Source organism: Poecilia mexicana, unplaced genomic scaffold (assembly GCF_051168715.1).
Source record: "Poecilia mexicana isolate PSO_F unplaced genomic scaffold, ASM5116871v1 scaffold_13, whole genome shotgun sequence".
Lineage (NCBI taxonomy): Eukaryota > Metazoa > Chordata > Actinopteri > Cyprinodontiformes > Poeciliidae > Poecilia > Poecilia mexicana.
The window spans coordinates 14,593,845-14,613,122 of NW_028263382.1; the positions used below are offsets into that span (position 1 = coordinate 14,593,845).

The window sequence follows — 19,278 nt, forward strand, 5'->3', positions numbered from 1 at the left end:
TCTGCGCTAATTCATCACTCAGTTGGATCTGTCTGATCCAAACAGATCAACTGAACTCTGTGAGTGTTTTACCCTGAGCGGTCCGGTGTGCGCTTTTACCAGGATTATTTATTTATTTATTTATTTATTTATTTATTTATTTAGCGTGTTTTCGCTTCTCCGAAACGGACAGATGTTACGTCTGCAGCTCCTCCAGACCGCCGCTCTCCTGGGTAACTTCCACCCAGAAGGCTCCATTTGTTAAATCCGCTGGATGAGTTACTTCCAGCGGTTTCTAATTCTTCGCAGTCCGCAGTGGTTGAGCAGCGGACTGCGCATGTTACAGTCTAATTAACTTTTGCATCTTTATTTATTTCCTCAAGATAAACTGCTGGCTCCTCAAATGTATTAACACAAAGTTGCATTCTCTTTAGTTTTCTCTGGTCTGTAATGGAGGCTTGAATTTAACGCGCCATTTCAACCAAAGGTTTGTAACGCGCTTTCTAACCATTTTTTATTTGTAAGTATTCATTTTATTTTTGTATTTATTGTGAAGTGTTGATTTTATTTTTGAACCATTTTTTATTTTAAAGTGTTGATTTTATTTTTGTATTTATTGTGAAGTGTTGATTTTATTTTTGAACCATTTTTTATTTTAAAGTGTTGATTTTATTTTTGAACCCTTATTTATTTTGAAGTGTTGATTTTATTTTTGTATTTATTGTGAAGTGTTGATTTTTATTTTTGTATTTATTGTGAAGTGTTGATTTTATTTTTGAACCATTTTTTTTATTTTAAAGTGTTGATTTTATTTTTGAACCCTTATTTATTTTTGAAGTGTTCATTGTCTGAAAGACCTTACACATGACTTGCCCCTTATGGGGTTTGAACCAATGACCTCAGCATTACCAGCACGGTGCTCTAACCTGCTGAGCTAACTCACCTACCTTACAAACTGTTGAGTTTCCATGGATTTAAGAAGAACTGACATGATCTTACCACAATGTAGATTTGATAAAAGTGCTTATATTCTAATGTTTTTCAAAACAACATACATAATCCAAAATCCAGAGATTTTGTATTTTGAAGTGTTGATATTATCTTTGAACCATTTTTAATTTTCTAGTGTTGATTGTATTTCAGAGATATATTTTATTTTAATGTGTTCATTTTGTGAAATTAGGCACAAGTATAAGTCTGACAGTTTGTTCACCAAGTTACTGTGCTCTCTGAGAGGATCTGTAAGTATTTGACATCGTTCCATGCCCATTGTTTACATTAGTCTCTAACAAAATGTGGATCATCTACCAGGAACACTACAAAGAGCGTGAGTTTCTGTAGTGTAGTGGTTATCACATTTGCTTCACACACAAAAGGTCACTGGTTTGGAACCAGACAGAAATGGATTTTGCATGTTCTATTCATCACAGGTGTTTACTAAAGGTCAACAAGGGCTCTGTGGCGTCATGGTCTGTACTCTGAATCCAGGCATCTGAGTGCAAGCCTCAGTTGAAATTTTCATGTTGCATCTCACATCATCAACTTTGGAACCTCAAACTGAAACAGAGCAGAGAAGTTCAGTTCCTGTAGTGTAGTGGTTATCATGTTTACTTCACACGCAAAAGGTCTCTGGTTCGAAACCAGACAGAAATGGTTTTTGTAGGTTATGCATCTCTTGGGGTGCAGTGAGACAAGAGCCTTCCCCTTTTGTGATGGTTCATTTGCCAATCGACTTCAATGTAAACTTCTTTGAAATCGAAGCTACTTTACTTCAATTACCAATTGACAGTTCTATGGCGTAATGCACATGTGTCAAACTCAAGGCCCGCAGGCCACATGTGGCCCCCCAGCATTTTATAGGCCAATGATTGACTTAAAATAGGTTTTGAGCACGAATTGACTACAAACTACATTTCAACCAAAGGTTTGTAATGCGCTTCCTAACCAGACGCCCCACAGCGTCCGGTCCATAACTCTTCAACACGCTGACAGCTCCCGGTCAGAAAGACGCTTTTAGTTCAGAGACCATGAGATGATATTCAGAAAGGATTTTTTTAATTATTTGATTTCAGTTGCATAAAGTCTATAATGTCTGCCCATGTGACTTGTTTTTATTATTTGTTTGCTTACCTTTAAACACTGTTGTAATTTTTAAACTGAGCAGTAATTTTACATCCATGGAAACTCAAATGTAATATTTAAAACTTTGATACATAAAATCAGTTATTTAACAATATGAGTTGGTGTTTAATTTATTTTTAACATTGTACTTTTATACATTTATGCTAGGGGCGCCCTAGTTTTCCAGAGCTACCATCTGCAACTTTAGATGCATTCCTTCTCTAACACACCTGGACCATTGACTCATTATAAGCCTCTACAGAACTGAATGAGGGAAGTCAGCCTTTTGCCTGGGGTGTTTTAGCAGGGATGCACTCCTGATTTGTACCGTCAATGTGGCCCGGTGAGGGTGGCCAATATGCTGAAGTGGCCCTCGGTGAAATTGAGTTTGACACCCCTGGTTTAGGGTAACAAAAATAAGGTTGGCTTCAGAAGTAATGCCACAAATCTGCAAAACGTTGCACATCTACCATACTGTGTACAAACGTCAGCAGATCAGCTGCCTTTTGTGATTTTTATCAACTCAAATGTGTATAGTTTTGTTCGCCATTGCACTTTTTATTTTTTGGTGTAGTTATGCAATGAAGATCCACATTTCATTATCCAACTGTGCTTTTATTGTCAGTGTACATTTGCAGCTGCAAAAATTTGATAATGTATCCTTAAATGTTTCATTGTGGAAATAATGTGCAAAAACCAATTTCTGTATTCATAGAAAAAAAAATAAGCTGAATCAAAGTCATCTTTATTTTGATCATTACAGTAACTTTTCTTGTAAATATACTTTAATGTTGAATCAACTTTTTTCATGCGAGCAGAGAATGACTTTCTGCTCCTCTTAATCTGATTCTTCCAGAACTCAATGTCAAACTACATGTTGCCAGTGCAAAATGTCTTTAATACAATGCACAAATCCCATAAAACTCTAGAATATTTGCAATTGACATGTGACAAGACTCATGACAAAATATATATTTTTAAATCTTTAACCAGTTCAGCTTCTTGGAGACATAACACTCAAACCCTGATCTTTATTATTAAGTGCTGGTAGCTCATGAAAGTCAGACCATAACATGAAAGAGTCATTATTAAACACCCTTATGTGTCAAAAAAATATCCTCAAGTTTTTATTGTCTCAGTTGACAGAGACAATAAAAACTTGTCTCCATGGCATGATTGGAGGCACAAAAAGTGGAGCAAATGATAATTTGGACAAAATTAGGAAATAGCAGTGCTGTAGAAAACATCACAAAAAGAGTATTCCTGATTCCTCTAGTTACAGTACAAAAAAAGCAACACTTACAAACATTGAGAGAAAAGTTTTCCTTACTGTGGAAAGTAAACAATAAATCAGAGAAACAATACAAAATCAAGAGGATTAACAAATCCTTTATGCCCAAAGAACCCACACCGGTATGTTTTAAAAGTAGTTACGAATAGGCATAAACAAGAACATTTAATCCAAAAAGTAGGTCTTTTAACTTGCATCTTAAATAAAAAAATAAACTAAAAGCAGCCGTGGTCAAATTTAATAGTACATAAATATGCACGAGTGCTTTGCAATAATGAGCTCTTATTAAGAGCAAATCTTTATTAAGATGTAAGGGGAGGTATTCTTGATTACGCCGAGGAAGCCACTGTAGTTCCAGTCAGCCTGGTGAGTGGAGAGCAAGCTTGCTGGACAAGGTCAGGTCCTCCAGTATCACATGTGTCTGGGTAGAAAAAAGGAAGACAAAAATAAGACTAATTCTGTTTAGAGGAACATCAATTTAATAACGAAATTATTTCTGACTTACAGCTTTGACATCACTCATCAGAGGCACCCATTCCTTTGACCGCCTCCTTTTCCCTCATCTGTTGACAGTGAAACATAGTAGTGAGTGAGAAGCATGCACAGTTACAATTTGCTTTTCTTATTTGTACATTTTGAAGACTTTTTTTATTTTATTTCTAGTGTTAAAAATATATTCAATGTAGAACAAATGATTCCCACTGAGTAAATGCTCTAGAATCAAAGAATGTTGACAAAGAATATTGTCAATATTCTTTGTCAATATTCTTGACAAAGAATATTGACAAATCATCTAATGTGCATCTAATCTGCACATTAGACGATAAATCATCAGCTAATGTGATGATTTTCACATCACCACATTAGATGATGTGAAAATCAACTAATGTGCAGATTCATTACAGAAAGCAATATTTCTAGCCTTTATTTCTAGCTATTTTAATGATCATGACTTACAGATAACAAAACTTCAAAACTTAGTGTCTTGGGAAATTATAATAAAGTATAAGATCAATATTAAAAAAAGGATGTTTTAGGCACAATTGTGAGCATGTTCATTTCTATGCACTCAACACTTGATTGGGGCTCCTTCTGCATGAATTACTGCATCTATGCAGCTTGGCATGGAGATGATCAGCCACTTTATGGATTGAACGGATTTTGCTCGACTATTCTCTCTAGATGACAGCTGATTACAGGTGAAAACAGTTAAAAGTATAAAATACAGATAATCCTCTCTCCTTCAGACCAACTTCAGATCCCTCATGTTGATACAGCCTTTTCTCTCCACTGAATTTACTATGAATATGCTCAGAACCAGTAGCCTGAACAACCAGCTTACCCTCCTTGTGGAGGAGGTCAATAAGCCTTCTGAACATTTGTCAAATACATGATTGTGTGACCATTACATAACATTTATACATTACAACTCTTTTTCTTTAAATGGGGTAAAATCTAATATTCTATTTTTTTTACCATTATCACCAAAATGACAGGAAATAAAAGCTTAAAATATTTAATTTCATGTATATTAGATTTAAATACGAGTTTCACTTTCCTGAAATTGGGTTTAAAAAAAGTTATACTAATAAGTTAGGTTAGTATTTTAAGTTTTGAGATTAACCTGTATGGAGGAGAAAGTGGAGATTGCAGTTTGATAGTCATATCACTAGATGTCACCAAAATTAGAGTTTAAAAAAAGGCATTTGTAAAGGTGGATTGATTTTGTTTGATCCATTCAATACATGCAGTCAAATTTAGATAGATTAAATCTGACACATACTTTAATTTACTCTTACAGTACACAGTTCAAAGAAGATGGTTTTAAAATATTTGTATTAGGTCATATCCTCTGTATGAAGTGATGTACTAAGTCTTGCTCACATTAACTGGAACTAGAGATGCATCGACATTTGGGCTGATATCCGAACAAATCTGACTACATTTCATTCACCTCATCTAGTTCCTTCTTCGTCTCCTCCTCCATACGACGTATGTCGTCCATCGACAGCTCAATCCATTTGTCAATCCAGCAGAACAGCTGCCTGTGGAAGTGGGTAAACAAACGCTTTTCCACCTGGACACAGTGGGAGAAGTGGGAAACAACATAAATTGAAATGGAGGGAAACAGAAGTCAACAAACTTTACAGTAAAAGCCCATTTCTACAACAAATCAAAATATGACAATATTTCTTTTACTTTTTGAATGAAGCTCTCCATCTTGTTTTGTAGTCCCAGCCACTTGAACTCAACAGTGACTAACTTGTAGGCACACATGTGAGGACAGTCTTTGTTGTTGGCAAGCTCAGTCTGCAGATTTAGACAAAAAGCAAAAATTAACAACTTAAATTAACTATGTAAATAAAATAAAAAAAAACTTTAAGGTATTTTAATCATAAAATAATATCCTGCACCTGCCACCCAGTTTTCAGAGGGCCTCTTCCTGTCTTCTCTGATTTAAAGATGGCAGGATCCTCTTCCTTTTTGTAGTCCTGTAAAAATCAAGGAAGCATGCAAAATAGCATTGAGACAAGCGAATAAGTAGTAAACTCCTTTACTGAATGGTAAGCAAAGACATTCAACTTTCCTGGGTTCCACCATTTGTATATTTGCATAAATCCAAGTAGATTGAAAAACATCCATAAAATCTGGATACATGCATTTTCAGCAGAAATCTCATTTTTCATTATACTTTTCTTCACATCTATAACAAATCTGTTGGATATATGACACAGATGGCAAACTAAATGCTGCCATCTGTGTCCCTTTATTATTTTAAGCCATTAACTACCAATCAAAATGCTTTTTATCTCCCTTTTTTTCTTTTAACAAAGCCATTATAACTTAATTTTTGACCTTATAACTTCCTAAAAACTAAAGTAAAAACAGCTTCTGAAGGTTAAATTTAGAAGCATTAATCAGGGAAGAAACTGAGCTGAAAACTCGGCTTGTTAAAGTTTCTAAAAATGTTTTCTTACCTTTTCAGCGATGCAGCTGTTATCTGCAATGTCAATTTTAACAACTTCAACTGCATCCCATTTCTCCACTTTATGTACCTGCAGAGTAGTAAAGACATTTTCATTGTTTCATTGAACAGAGAGGACACAAATAAGTGGCAGCATTAAAACAGAAATAGCCAATTACAAAGCAGATGCGCGCTATGAACTCTAGCTCTTGCATTGATAATCTCTCACACATTTGCCAAATGGGGGAGCAATCTGAAGAGAAGTAGTTTAAATCCAGGGGTTTCTGGACAACTCAGAAGATTTTCTGCTTTGCTTGCGTCGTCTTCAACATATTTCGTTGACAATAAATGAATATGAAGCCCACTGAGCTCATTGCAACAACCGGGGTAGTGCGTGTTTTTGGAAATGTGGACATCCAGCTGAAGGTCACACTGATTTTCACTTTGAAAATTACTGCTAAATTTCTTCTAAAACAATCTTCATATGTAAGCTAAATCTATGAGGAAAGAGCCATCAGAGTGGAATGAAAAATGGGCCAATTTTTTATCCAATTAATTGTTAGAATAACTAATTACTGAAATAACTGGATCCCTAATAATGACATACACTAGGGCACGGCAGTGGCATCGGGGTAAAGCACGACCCACGTATGGAGGCCTTAGTCCTCATGCAGTCTTCACAAGTTCAAGTCTTGACCCGATGACCTTTGCCAAATGTCTTCCCCCTCTCTCATAGCCCACCTTCCTGTCTGACAACTGCTAAAGACTACCAGAGTCGACAAAACCCTAAAAAGAAAAACGGTAGTCATTTCACACAATATTCCCATTTGTAATTCAGCTCCTTATAAACTAATATTAACTAATAACTAATATGCCTGTATATTTTAGGACAGAACATTTTCAGTGAATATTAGTGACTGAATCATCTGCTGCTTCAATGCCATATGGTGTCCCACAGGGCTCAATTCTGGGCCCACTGCTTTTCTCTCTTTATGTACCGCCTCTGGGTTCTGTCCTCAGGAAACATGGGATTTCATTTCATTGTTATGCTGACGATTGCCAGATTTATTTGCCCCTGAAGCAGAAGGATGTCCATTCCATCAAACATCTCCTGGCATGTCTAGGTGACATTAAAGCTTGGTTGGCCTTGAACTTTTTAAATTTTAATGAAAACAAAACAGAGGTGATGGTGTTTGGACCCAGTGGCTCCTGTGAGTCCTCCTCTGTTGACCTGGGACCCTTGGAGGTTTATTTTAAACCTGTTATTACAGATCTTGGTTTTAAAGTGGACAGTGATTTCAAATTGGACAGCCAAATCAGAGCCGTGGTTAAGTCCAGTTTTTATCATTTAAGGCGATTGGCATCAGTGAAATCTTTTCTTTCCAGGCAGCATTTTGAAACAGTGATCCACGCTTTTATTTCGACTCGATTGGATTACTCTAACTCACTATATCTGGGAGTCAAGTCAGTCGCTGCTCTCACATCTGCAGCTAGTACAGAATGCTGCTGCACGACTTTTGACAGGAACTCGAAAGAGGGAAAACGTGACCCCTGTCCTAGCCTCACTTCACTGGCTGCCTGTATATTTTAGGATTCATTTTAAAATTCTTATGTTTGTTTTTAAATCACTGCATAATCTTGCCCCGGCTTACCTCTCTGAGCTTCTTCACCCCTATATACCCTATCGGTCTCTCAGGTCTGCAGATCAGCTGCTCTTGGAGGGACCGAGATCAAGAAGGAAGCTCAGAGGGGACAGGGCTTTCTCTGTCATGGGTCCTAAGTTATGGAACGACTTGCCTTTGCAGGTTAGAGAGGCCCCTTCTCCGTCCACTTTTAAAGCTTGTCGTAAAACCCATCTATTTTACTTGGCTTTCAACTCCAGCGGGATCTAGTTTTAAATTGTATGTTTGTTTTTAAACTGTAAGAGTTTATATTTTTTTTATTATTATTATTTTTTAGTATTGTTATGTTGTGTTTTAATGTACAGCACTTTGTATAAGCTGTGGTTGTTTTAAAGTGCTTTATAAATAAAGTTGGTATGGTAATTAATATAACAAGCTGATAGCTATTCAGGATCTTTTCTTGGGTAAACATGGTGCTCAGCAGACATGCAGCTAAAATGCAGCTCTGCACATAGAGATCTTCATGGTATGTTTATTCACATCTTCTTATTGGTTCATTTTAATGTGCTGATTTACTACCTGGTGGTCAATAAAAAACACAAAAAACAACTTATGTGTAGCAGGTTTGTTTGTGTTTTAATCATTCAGTAAAAAGTGAAGTTTGGAAACAACTGATCTGTTTGTACATCAGAAACCTCGAGCATCCTGTGTGGTTTTTAAGCACCCTGATTCACAACTGCAGTGGAGCTGCTGGGTTATACGTGCAGTTTTCGTGGCATCACATTAGAACATAAACACAAAGCTTTATTGTGTCACATTAAGTACCAGAACACATGGGCATACAATGACTTCAATTCTAAATGAAGGATAATATTCATAATCTGAAGAGTACAATATCTGTGTGTTCTGTGTCAATCTAAGATTATTTAATATTTCATTTTACTGCTTTAGGCAGAAGGCAATGGAAATAATTCCCTCAAAATCATGACCGTCTGTGTAAACTTTAATGGGTCATTTTACTGCTATTCTTTTAAACTGATCTTAGTGCACAGGTGTCAAACTCAAGGTCCGGGGGCCAAATCTGGCCCACCGTAGCTTCTTATGTGGCCCTATAGATAACAAATTACATCAATAAGTCCCTTTTCACAAATCTGTAAAATTCACACACACAAAAAAATCTCCACATTTTTCTCTGATTTTACTGCAAATTTTCTCAAGATTGGTCTAAAACATTGAGTTTAAGTGACTTACTTGATGTCAAGTTATAGTCCATTATAAAAAGTCACATTTAACATCATACACTAGGACAAATATCATAAAAAAAATCCTTATAAAAATGTGTAAATTGGCATCACAAAACCTGTACTTTTGATTGCAAAAAACACTAAAGCAATCACAAAATCTTGGAGGAACCATTATTTATTGATATTTTAACAGTTCATTTGTTTGTTTTTTTTCAATATATTTTTAAGAACATTCAGATTTTTGATATGGGCCAAAATGAAAATTAGTTTGACACCCCTGCCTTAACGCTTCTGACTAAAATGTTTAGCGAGTACTTTCTTGGGTTTGCATCAAAGATAGTGGGACACTTTTCTTTTTCTCTTCATTAATTTTACTGACAAGATCATAAAAGTCCCAGCATAACCCATCTAAAACGGTCACATTAATTTTTAAAATGATAATGACTGTGGCCTAAACCCACAGTTTCACACATTCCTCCTGGTCTGCCTGGACTTGAACTGTGAGCTCACTTGTGGGTAATTTAGTCTCCAGTGGGATTACTGCAGAAACTATTGGCATAAAGGTTTTGGGCTTCAGACAAACAGATTTCCCCTTTACACAGCCAGGCTTTTTGCTTAAATGTTCTCTGTAAGTTAAAACCTAAATCTAATAGCAGTGGTGGACATTGTGACTTACGTTCACTTGCTCGCCCATATCAGGCTTGTGCCATGTCTCGATCTTGATCATGAACTTGTCTTTCATATAGGTGTTCTGTAGTTACAGGACAGAATGGTCAATGAGCATGGAATATTAGTGTGTCCAACTCAAGTATGATTCACAAATACTTACTGTAAGGACTGTTTCAGAAGAAGCAGTGGATGGTGATGGAAGAAGAATTACGAGAAAGAAAAGAAATTTAAAAAGATATAGTTATAATCTGCAGATTTCAACATAACCATACTTTCTTTCACTGAGGTTTATCTAAATCTCTGGGAAACAGGGTTTGAGAAGGAGCTGATCACCCATGCTGAGGGTTCAGTGTGTCACATGTTGCTGTATGTGTGCACTGCAGTGTGACTTACTTGTACGGCAGTAGGGATATGCATTCCAGGCCTTCTCGTGGACCTCAAGAGAACCTTTTGGAGCGATCATGCGGACGAACGGCGGCACTTTGCTGCAGAGACAAACGTGCAAAGTGACTTTTTTCTTGAAAAATATTCCTCTATTGTCATACATTTTATGCTGTATAAATTGAACAAACCCCACTCTATATGCAACATGTATACAGACATACTAGTAGAAATTAATTTAAGGTTTTGCAAAGTTCAACCATAATTAACAACAATAATGATAACTTTGGCATGAAGGAAAGTCAAAGTAAGAGGACTGTGACATGCATGAGGGGTTTGGCTAGCCAAAGGTCACCTACCTCTGCAGGTGGTAGACCTTATGGGTGAATTGCCCCTTCTCTCCATTCTCCTCGTATGGCTCATTGACGAGAACCTCCACACCTTCTCCTCCTCCCGTCTCATTTTTGCTGGCTTCTGCTACTGCGTACAGCTGCCCCACTTGGTACTGAAAACAACCAAGAAATCCATTAAAAAAAAAAAAAAAACTTGCTCAGTTTTGAATCCAAATCTTTTTAATAACAGCTCTTTCTTAAACTTTTGTAAGTACAAGTTTTGAACCACTTATAAGTAAATATTGTTTCATTTTCTTTATTAGAATAATAACACAAAAAGTCAAAAAAATAATTCCTACTTAATATTCTCACATTACAGCGATAAATGTCAATGTGCTCCAGGGTTTCCTCCAGTGCAGTATAAGCCTGGCGGGCCACCAGACTTTACTTGTGCCCCCACCAGGCTAAGCATTGCTTAGTTTATAAAGTTTTTTTTTTTATGTTTGCATTTTTTAAGACATTATAGTTGGTGTTCAGGTATTAATCCTCCAATAACGCATAATTATCAAGTGATATATTCAAGTTTCCTGTCAACTGTAAACATTTTTAACTCAAAAACACGACGGGCCGCTGGAAGAATGACTGCCCCAACGCCCAACCACCGGGCTTAGCAAGTTTTCTGGTAAGAAAATGTTTCTTACCTTTGTAAAGTAAGAAATAGAAATCTAAAAAATGTAGAATGCATTATTCCAATACGCCCCGTTTCTAACTGCCTTTCAATGCAATTACAACTGCAAGTCTTTGGGGTCCTTCACCACTAGTGATGCACCAATATAAAAAAAAATTGGGTCAAACTGCTGCTATGGTTGATAACCAATATTTACTGATATGTTCTATACATTTCCCTGTGTAAAATCAACCACACCACTTAAATTGCTTTTCTGCTTCAGTTAAACACTCCTACCATCCTGCACTGCCTTACAATCACTGTTATATGATTAAGCAAATATCACACGGTCCCTTCAGAAACATGTAAACAAACGGCAATATAATGGAAATTAAAACCAGTTGTAAATATCAGCCGATACCTATATAAAACTGGATGAATCGTGTCTGCAAACAGAAATATTCAAGTTTTACCACAGATTTTTAAGTGGACTTAGGTCTGGACCTTTCTCACCTTCCCTAGCTAATCTGGCTGTATGCTTACAGTCGTCATCCTGCTGAAAGTTGAACCCAACTCCAGTATTTAGATCCACCAACTCTGATGCTGAAGAAAGGCATCCCAACATCATAATGCTGCCAGCACTGTTTCATATTGGAGATTATGTGTTCATGCCACAGTATTCTGCAACACATGTGCAACACATGTTTGCTGTGTCACTTGGTTTGTGGCAAACTGCCAACAACATGACTTCTCTTAGTAATTTCCTTTTTGTTTGTGTAGTGCATGACTAACAGTTGTCCTTCAACAGATTCTTGCACCTGAGCTGTGGCTCCACAAGAGCCACAACTTATGTCTTAGCTGCTTATTTATGCCATCTTTGCTGAGGGGTCAATTGAGACAAACGGCCAAGTCTTGGTAGGTTTGCAGATGCGCCACGATTTATTGTCAGGCAACAGATTAAACAGAGCTCAATTGTTGACATAACTATGACTAATTAAGTAATCCAACAACAGTTAACGGGAGTGAACAGCCTAAAAAAAAGGCCATTTGTTGAAAGAATGTCAGAGTAGTAAACTGTACAAAAAATAGGTTTTACATTGAAGAATTAAAAAAAAAAATTATTTGAGAATATTTTCTACCCAGAAATCCTCAAGTGGAAGTTTTAGCTTAACCCATTTCAAATTCTGTAAAAAAAATTAAATAAAAAAAAGTCTGAGTTCTTCACATGTACTTGTACATAAAAGTACTTTTTAAATGCAGCAAAAAAAAAAAAAAAAAAAAAAAAAACAAGACGTCATGATAAAGCATACAGCAAAGGAAAACTTTTTGCATTTTAGGAAATAAAATGTTTATTTTGTCATCTTAAAAATCCTTTTTTATGCATTTCTAATATTGTATAAAAATGTTTTAGTGGCTAAATGAAAAATCTGAATGTGCAAAGTTTTTTTACCTGATGAATCATTAAACTAATCAATAGATAATATATTACTAAATTAATCAGTAGCTGCAGCCCCTGTTTGTTCACTAAAAACCTCAGAGACCTTCACAGAACATCTGGATTTATACTGAAATTAAAACACAAGTTTGTTCTGATTGTGGAAGGTGAAGATCTGCCTTGGCCTCAAGTCTCTCTCGGTCTCCGATAGATTTTCCTCCTAACCTCTCCAACCAGTTGGAAGGATTCGTTTCGGGTGATTTGCAAGATTATCTTTAGAGTTCAAATTCATAACGCACTCAAATAAAATTTTCTTTATGAACGGAGTCATCAAAACATAACCATCTCAGCATTGAGATACTAATTATCCCCACATGCTGGACAGCCAAGGCTACAAAGTTAGTGTTTAACTAGGATGCTACATTTGCCAACTAAAGTCAAGGATCTCTCTAAACTGTTGCTTTGAATGTGTACCAACATGTCTCGGATGTAGTCAGAGATTTACATCTGTTTAAGTCTCAGAGAAGAGCATGTGATGAATATGTAAAGCACTTCTAGAAGAAGTCAACACAAATAATCAGGTTGAAAATATTTCAAAAGGTGCTCTGAATGGCAGGAAAGCTATGAAAGAGAAGCTTATAAAGAGCCACAATGACCAATCATAAACAGTTTTTCAACCACTACCAATTTAATACTTTTTCAGAAGAAAAGCAGCTGAATGAGCTTCTCTCAAACTTGTCTTTCTTCCTCCCAAGTCAGGCAGAACTGCTGTAGCACTGGAAACAGTGACCTGCTCCTTGGGAGTAGTCGGCTTCGTCACACACACCGACTAAACAAAAAGGTCTGTCGGCTGTTTTATGCAACACTGAGACGTCTGGTCCACTAGGGCAGCTGCTGTGTCATCATGAGGCGTGCTTACTAGTGGGCTACAGTTGAAGAGGAAATGCCACATCTGGTGCTTCAAGCAGCCCAACCACACACATAAAAAGCCATAATCTTGTTTTTGGATTCAGACAAACCCTCTTCAACTCAGAGGCAAGGCGTTGCTACAGCCCAACAACTTGTTTCGGTAGCACTGGATGTTCAGCTTCTCCTTTGTGACCAGGAATGTTACCTGCCATGCAGAACCAGTCTGACTTATCAAAGACAAGAGCAGACAGCTCCCAGGAGGAAACAAACGGTCATCAGCAAGCAACAGCCAGAAAACAACAGTTACAGCTTCAGGCACAGAACTGCGTCTATCAGGCTGGTCAAAGGAAAAGACAGCCTGCTACAGACCGACAGGGTCAAGGCGTGTGTTTTAAAGTTGAACAAAAGCCACAATGACGAAAGTAAAAGGCTGCTATGGACTGAGTCACACAAATAAACCTCAGAATAACTAAACTTCAAGCTTTTGAGTCGGAGCTGAATAAACATTCTGCCATTCAGAATGTGTGTCATTTATTTTTTTGTTACAATAATAAAATTAGTCAGGCCTTTCAGTTTTAACCTCTTTTTCATTGGATTCATCGCAGATTCAAGGTAATTCATTTAGGAAATGTGCATTTTTGGATGTCTGAGGTTTCCAAGTCAGGATTTGTTGTCATTTGTTCCAGATTAGATCTCCATCTAATCTGGGATCAGTTCACAGTCACTTGAACCAGATTCTCTGGGGGAATCCAAAGGCGTTCCCAAGCCAACAGAGAAACAGATTCCCTGCAGCGTGTCCTGGTTCCTAGGGATGCTGACAATTAATCAACTTGCAATTGTTCATTAGATTAAAATTAGTTCCAATCAATTAACTAATAACGTCCACTTAGAGCATTATCATCCGGAAGAATGTGCTGGTCGTCATTCTTAAGCAGACCCAGTAGGTGATAAAAAAAAAAAAAAAAGAAACAAAGATGGCAGGGCAATCCCAGATCAGCAAAATAATAATAAAAAACTGAGTCAGATGTAGGGTGCAAAATGCAAATTATACTGTTCTGTTTTCAAACATTTTATATGTTCATTCAGCTGAGCTGCATGATGGAGCGGCATCAACTTCTCAAACAAAAATTACTGATGTGCTACGAAGGCCAGAACATGATACTAATGTTTTATGTAAACATTCAAACATAAACAGCTGATTCCTTTCTGTGACTTGTGATGCAGAATGCCCATATTTTGACAACTGGACACAGTAGTAGCATTTTTTAGACTCTGATTTCTTGCAATTATCTAAACTACAATATATCCTGACCCTTTTCATTCAGTAATTCAGCTGATTATTTCCATTTATCTTGTTTAAAACCTGATAATTTGATAGATTCAACTGACTCAAAATTGAGAGTATTTTAAATAGAAGGTTAGTCAGTAATCCTGAAAGAATATTATATCATTTTGATATAAACTACTGACCATAAAAAGGCCAGAACTGAACTCTGCGTTTCTCTGACTGTAGACACCCTTGATGTGTTGGCATGCATTATTAATCTGTAACTCCCCAGATGAAAACTTCATGAAACCTGATCTAAAGGAAGGGTTCCACTTTTTTAACTGTTTAGCGCTAGATGAGAAGCCTAGCTCTTGTGTCAGAGGGATACATTCATCTGACCCAAGCATAGTGTAATAGGAACCAGTTCGGCCGCTAGAATGGCTGATCCAACTTTGGGAAGTAAACTCTTATTATTCCACCTCGACTCTGTCAAAAATATAAAACGGGTAACAGTAGCCATCCGTTTGAGTTGGATGATTTTGAATGTTGAAACTGCAAATCCACAATAAGCATTAGGATTGCACAAGGCATCCCTAAATTATATCCAATGTGATCCAAGTCAAGATGGCGTAAACATCCCTGTTCCTCAACTATCAGGTGAACCAACTTTCCACACTGAGGGGAGGAAAAGCTGGCCACATGCTTGAGTGAAATGCTGGCTTCTGCTCTGTGTGGCACACTAGGGAAAAAAAAAAGACTTCTCTGTTTTACATGACATTTGGATTAAAATGCACAATGAATAAAAAGGGAGGGACTCATCTAACAGTGCAGGGAGAGGTGAAGAAACAGAACCTGCTCACCTGAATATTCAGGAAAAACCACCATTACAGTAAATTAACCCTGACCAAACACACACACGTAGCTAACACTTAATCTTCAACAGTGATTGATCAACTGTTCAACTGCCATTGTTCTCCAACATGAATCATCTTGAAGAGGCAGCAGGGTCAGAATCACAAACTGAAATAAGTCAGTCACCAGCATTCGCTGCCGTTGCACACAGTGGCGTGAAGCCATCTTTGCTCATAAATAATCACCAGCTGCTTAGGCAGGAAAACTAGAAAACATATTTTCAACATCAGAATGAGCGAAAATTCCTACATCTTAGGAAAGCTGCCGATAAAAAAAAATTTGGCACAAAATTCTGACAGCTGCATCTCTGACTGTACAACAAGTAAGTGAGAAAAACAAAACATTCTGCAGATAAGACAGCGGGGATCCAACACATATCTAAATATAAAACATGTACACTCTGTTGAGGTCAATAATCTTGTATTTTTATTGATACGACTGAAAGTGAAGTAAATAAATGAGTACCTCCTCGACTGAGATGGGCAGGACAATCTGGCTGTAAGAGAGAGAGAGAGGAAAAGCAAACATAACTCATTAGAGGACACACATTAGCAGGAAGTGATGAAAACACACTAGTTAGATTTACTGCTGAGACATCATATCTGTACAAGGAGAAATTATAAAGCTTTTCCTCTTTTCAGTCAAACAGTGATTACATAATCCTATGGGGTTTATAGGAACAGTACAACCTGCAAATACTAATATTTACCCAGGATAATTAAAAGTTCCCAAGAAGGTACAGTAAAGGCAAAGCCACTTTCAGATTTAAGCCGGGTTTCATTGTAAAACTACTAACTACTATATATACTTCTTTTTCTGGAAAGAAAAAAAAAACACACTTTAATAGTATTAAACACTCCTGGATAGTATATTTGATCCATAGTGAAAGGATGGCCTTCCTGGTCCACTCAGAGATGAGGAAACACCTGCATTTATGGCTTTTACTTCAACACACAACTCATCTAACTTCCACTACACGTGAGCTGAAATATAGAGTAGGACTCAGTGAGATAAGGTCCGTCAGGCACAGGCGAGTAAACCTCCAGGTCAACAGGTGAAAACCAAGGCCTCACCCCATGGATCACACAGTTATAAAGAAAAGATACAAACATATGTTTATTTTTCCTGTTTACACACTGCTCAATCAGAACGTCGATGAAAAAAGTGCACTTATGCAATACACAATGTACACTGGGAAGTAGCAAAGCATGTGATCTTCTGCTGGAGTCTCCAGTATCACAGGAACTACACGAGCAGGAAGAGGAAATTATGAAGCCGCAATCAAGACGTGTCCCGTAAAGTGAACAAACAAGTCTGTAGTTTTTAGTGGAAACTTTGCCTTTGAGTGCCTGTATGCGTTCTTTGTCCTCCTATACAATAGAGAATTAATGACGAACTGTTGTCAGTCTAGCGGAGCTTGAATATTTCATAAGACAGATCAGAGTGGAAGAGGAGCTTTTAAGGCATCAACCTGTTCCCTACTGGGCTAAAATAAGATCAGATGTTCGGATTCAAAAGAAGAAAACAAACAATTGAAATGGTTTCATGTTCTTCTAGCACTAGCATGACCTAAAGGCACATCCAGCTTTATTAGGGATTGTAATTAACATGGCTGAGCCTGGTAATGTACTTTGCACCGTGGTCAGATGACAGTTAGAGCTGGACGTCGTCCCAGCAGTGATGTGCACATGACAAGAAGTGATAAACTATAGGAGCTCAGAAGCCCAAACACTTGTCTTGTAAGGAAAGTTTTAAAAGAAATGCAGCAACAACGTCCTCTTCTAAACTTGCAGGTATGTTTCATTTAATGCAGTCCTACATTTTATTAAATAATGCTTCTTTTTAGCGTGGGATAATAGTTTCAGGAAAGGAAATGGAGCGAGGGAATACCTCACTGCTCCGTTAGCCTCCGTCTCCCTGTTTATTAAACCGCTCTGAAGCCCAATTTCAACACTTGACTCCATTGTACCGCTGTTTCAGGTGCAATTTAGTAATCCTGTTTAAGCCGAAGTTTCATATACTCAGGTAGGCGTTCACCTGGACTTATTTCTAAATACTCTTCTTTGCATGTTTGCTTAACCAAAAAAATTGAGAGAAACAGGAAGAAATCTAAATGAAGTTCTGCGTATAACAACTCCGGGATTAGATACTAAAATATGTGAAAAGACGCCGCCTTTGAGGGAAAAAAAGCAAATAAAAGTGAGTCATACAGTACGAAACATTCACTTTTCATTTTTAAGGTCTAGTTAACAATTTTCTAGCAGTTCAATAGATTTTATTTTAGTTCAAACTTTTCAAGTCGTCGAAGTGAAATGGAAACAAAGCACCGACTTGAAGTCAAAGCGTACTTACAACTCTTTAATCAGCATGGTGGCTGTGCGTCCGTCCAAACGTCCGTGTCCGAGTGTGGAATGAGCCGAACCGAGCTGTTCATTCACCGCTTTGAAGGGACTTTTCTTCCTGTTAGATGCCGTGTGTGTAGAAGGGGCGCGGCCGAGGAGAGGAGGAGTCCCCACCTAGTTTCAGGTAACAAGCAGTTGCGTTCAGGTTTTGTCGGAAAATAATCAACCAGCTTTACCAGTTTTTCTCGAGCCAAACGTTTCGCTTCTGGTTTAAATACGAACCAAATGTATGCACCGCACAAATAAAATGTAGTTTCATACTGCATGTTGCTATAAAACTACTCTTTGTTTTTATATCCACCCCTGGAATTATGTGAAATTGACAAACCAGATAAGTGACTATTGATATGCCCAGTATGCAGTGGCGGTGTTTCTGACATGGGCGATATGGGCAGCCGCCCAGAGCGGCCTGAGCTCTCGGAACACTCCCTCCTCCTCTTCACACACACACACACACACACACACACGCACACGCACACACACACACACACACACACACGCACAAACGCATAGACAAGCCTCCTAAACCTCAGACCCAAAAGTTCAAACCTCTCTTGCCTCAACTTAGTTTAAACAGAAGCAGAACATCCATGTCCATAGCCACCAGGAAAATGTTTGTCTATTTCATTTAAGGACTACATTTCAAAGAAATAATGAAAATTCAACTGTGTTTAATAGAGTTATTACGTCTGTTATTCTTGTCCCTTATGAGTTCTATCTGAATCTTGTCTTAGTTTATTGCTAATTTATTGCCCTCTTGCTGAGGGCAAGAGAACAGATTTTCTTGGAAATCTGGCCAATTTTCCAAGAAAATTGGCAAGCAATTGCTTCTACTAACAAAATCATTTGCAGATTAAGACTGGAGCCAGCATTTGTTTCATAAATGCAAATTACAAACAATTAAGCAATTTTTTTTAACACTAAATGGTTCAGGTATTTTTTCTCTGGTTGACCTGGAAAAAAGGTTGTAGTTTTAGTTGTGTCAGTCACTTAACTTCATAAATTGAACAAATAGGTTTAAAAAGTATTTTAATAAAAAAGAATTTGGGTCAATTCTATAATTTTTTTGGCAGCCCAGCTGT

General features: G+C 37.4%; 1 protein-coding gene across 1 annotated transcript; it reads right to left on the minus strand.

The window, feature by feature from the left end:
• Nucleotides 1–2,829: 2,829 nt before the first annotated feature.
• LOC106914375 (phosphatidylinositol transfer protein alpha isoform-like) lies at nucleotides 2,830–18,299 on the minus strand. The gene is made up of 12 exons (XM_014981121.2): nucleotides 18,147–18,299; nucleotides 16,260–16,290; nucleotides 10,632–10,777; nucleotides 10,285–10,376; nucleotides 10,052–10,059; nucleotides 9,899–9,973; nucleotides 6,370–6,447; nucleotides 5,806–5,883; nucleotides 5,591–5,701; nucleotides 5,346–5,468; nucleotides 3,897–3,954; nucleotides 2,830–3,812 (listed from the first exon to the last, which is right to left on the minus strand). The coding sequence occupies exons 1-11, from the start codon at nucleotides 18,161–18,163 to the stop codon at nucleotides 3,907–3,909; spliced, it is 807 nt and encodes a 268-aa protein (XP_014836607.1). The 5' UTR covers nucleotides 18,164–18,299; the 3' UTR covers nucleotides 2,830–3,812; nucleotides 3,897–3,906.
• Nucleotides 18,300–19,278: the final 979 nt, after the last annotated feature.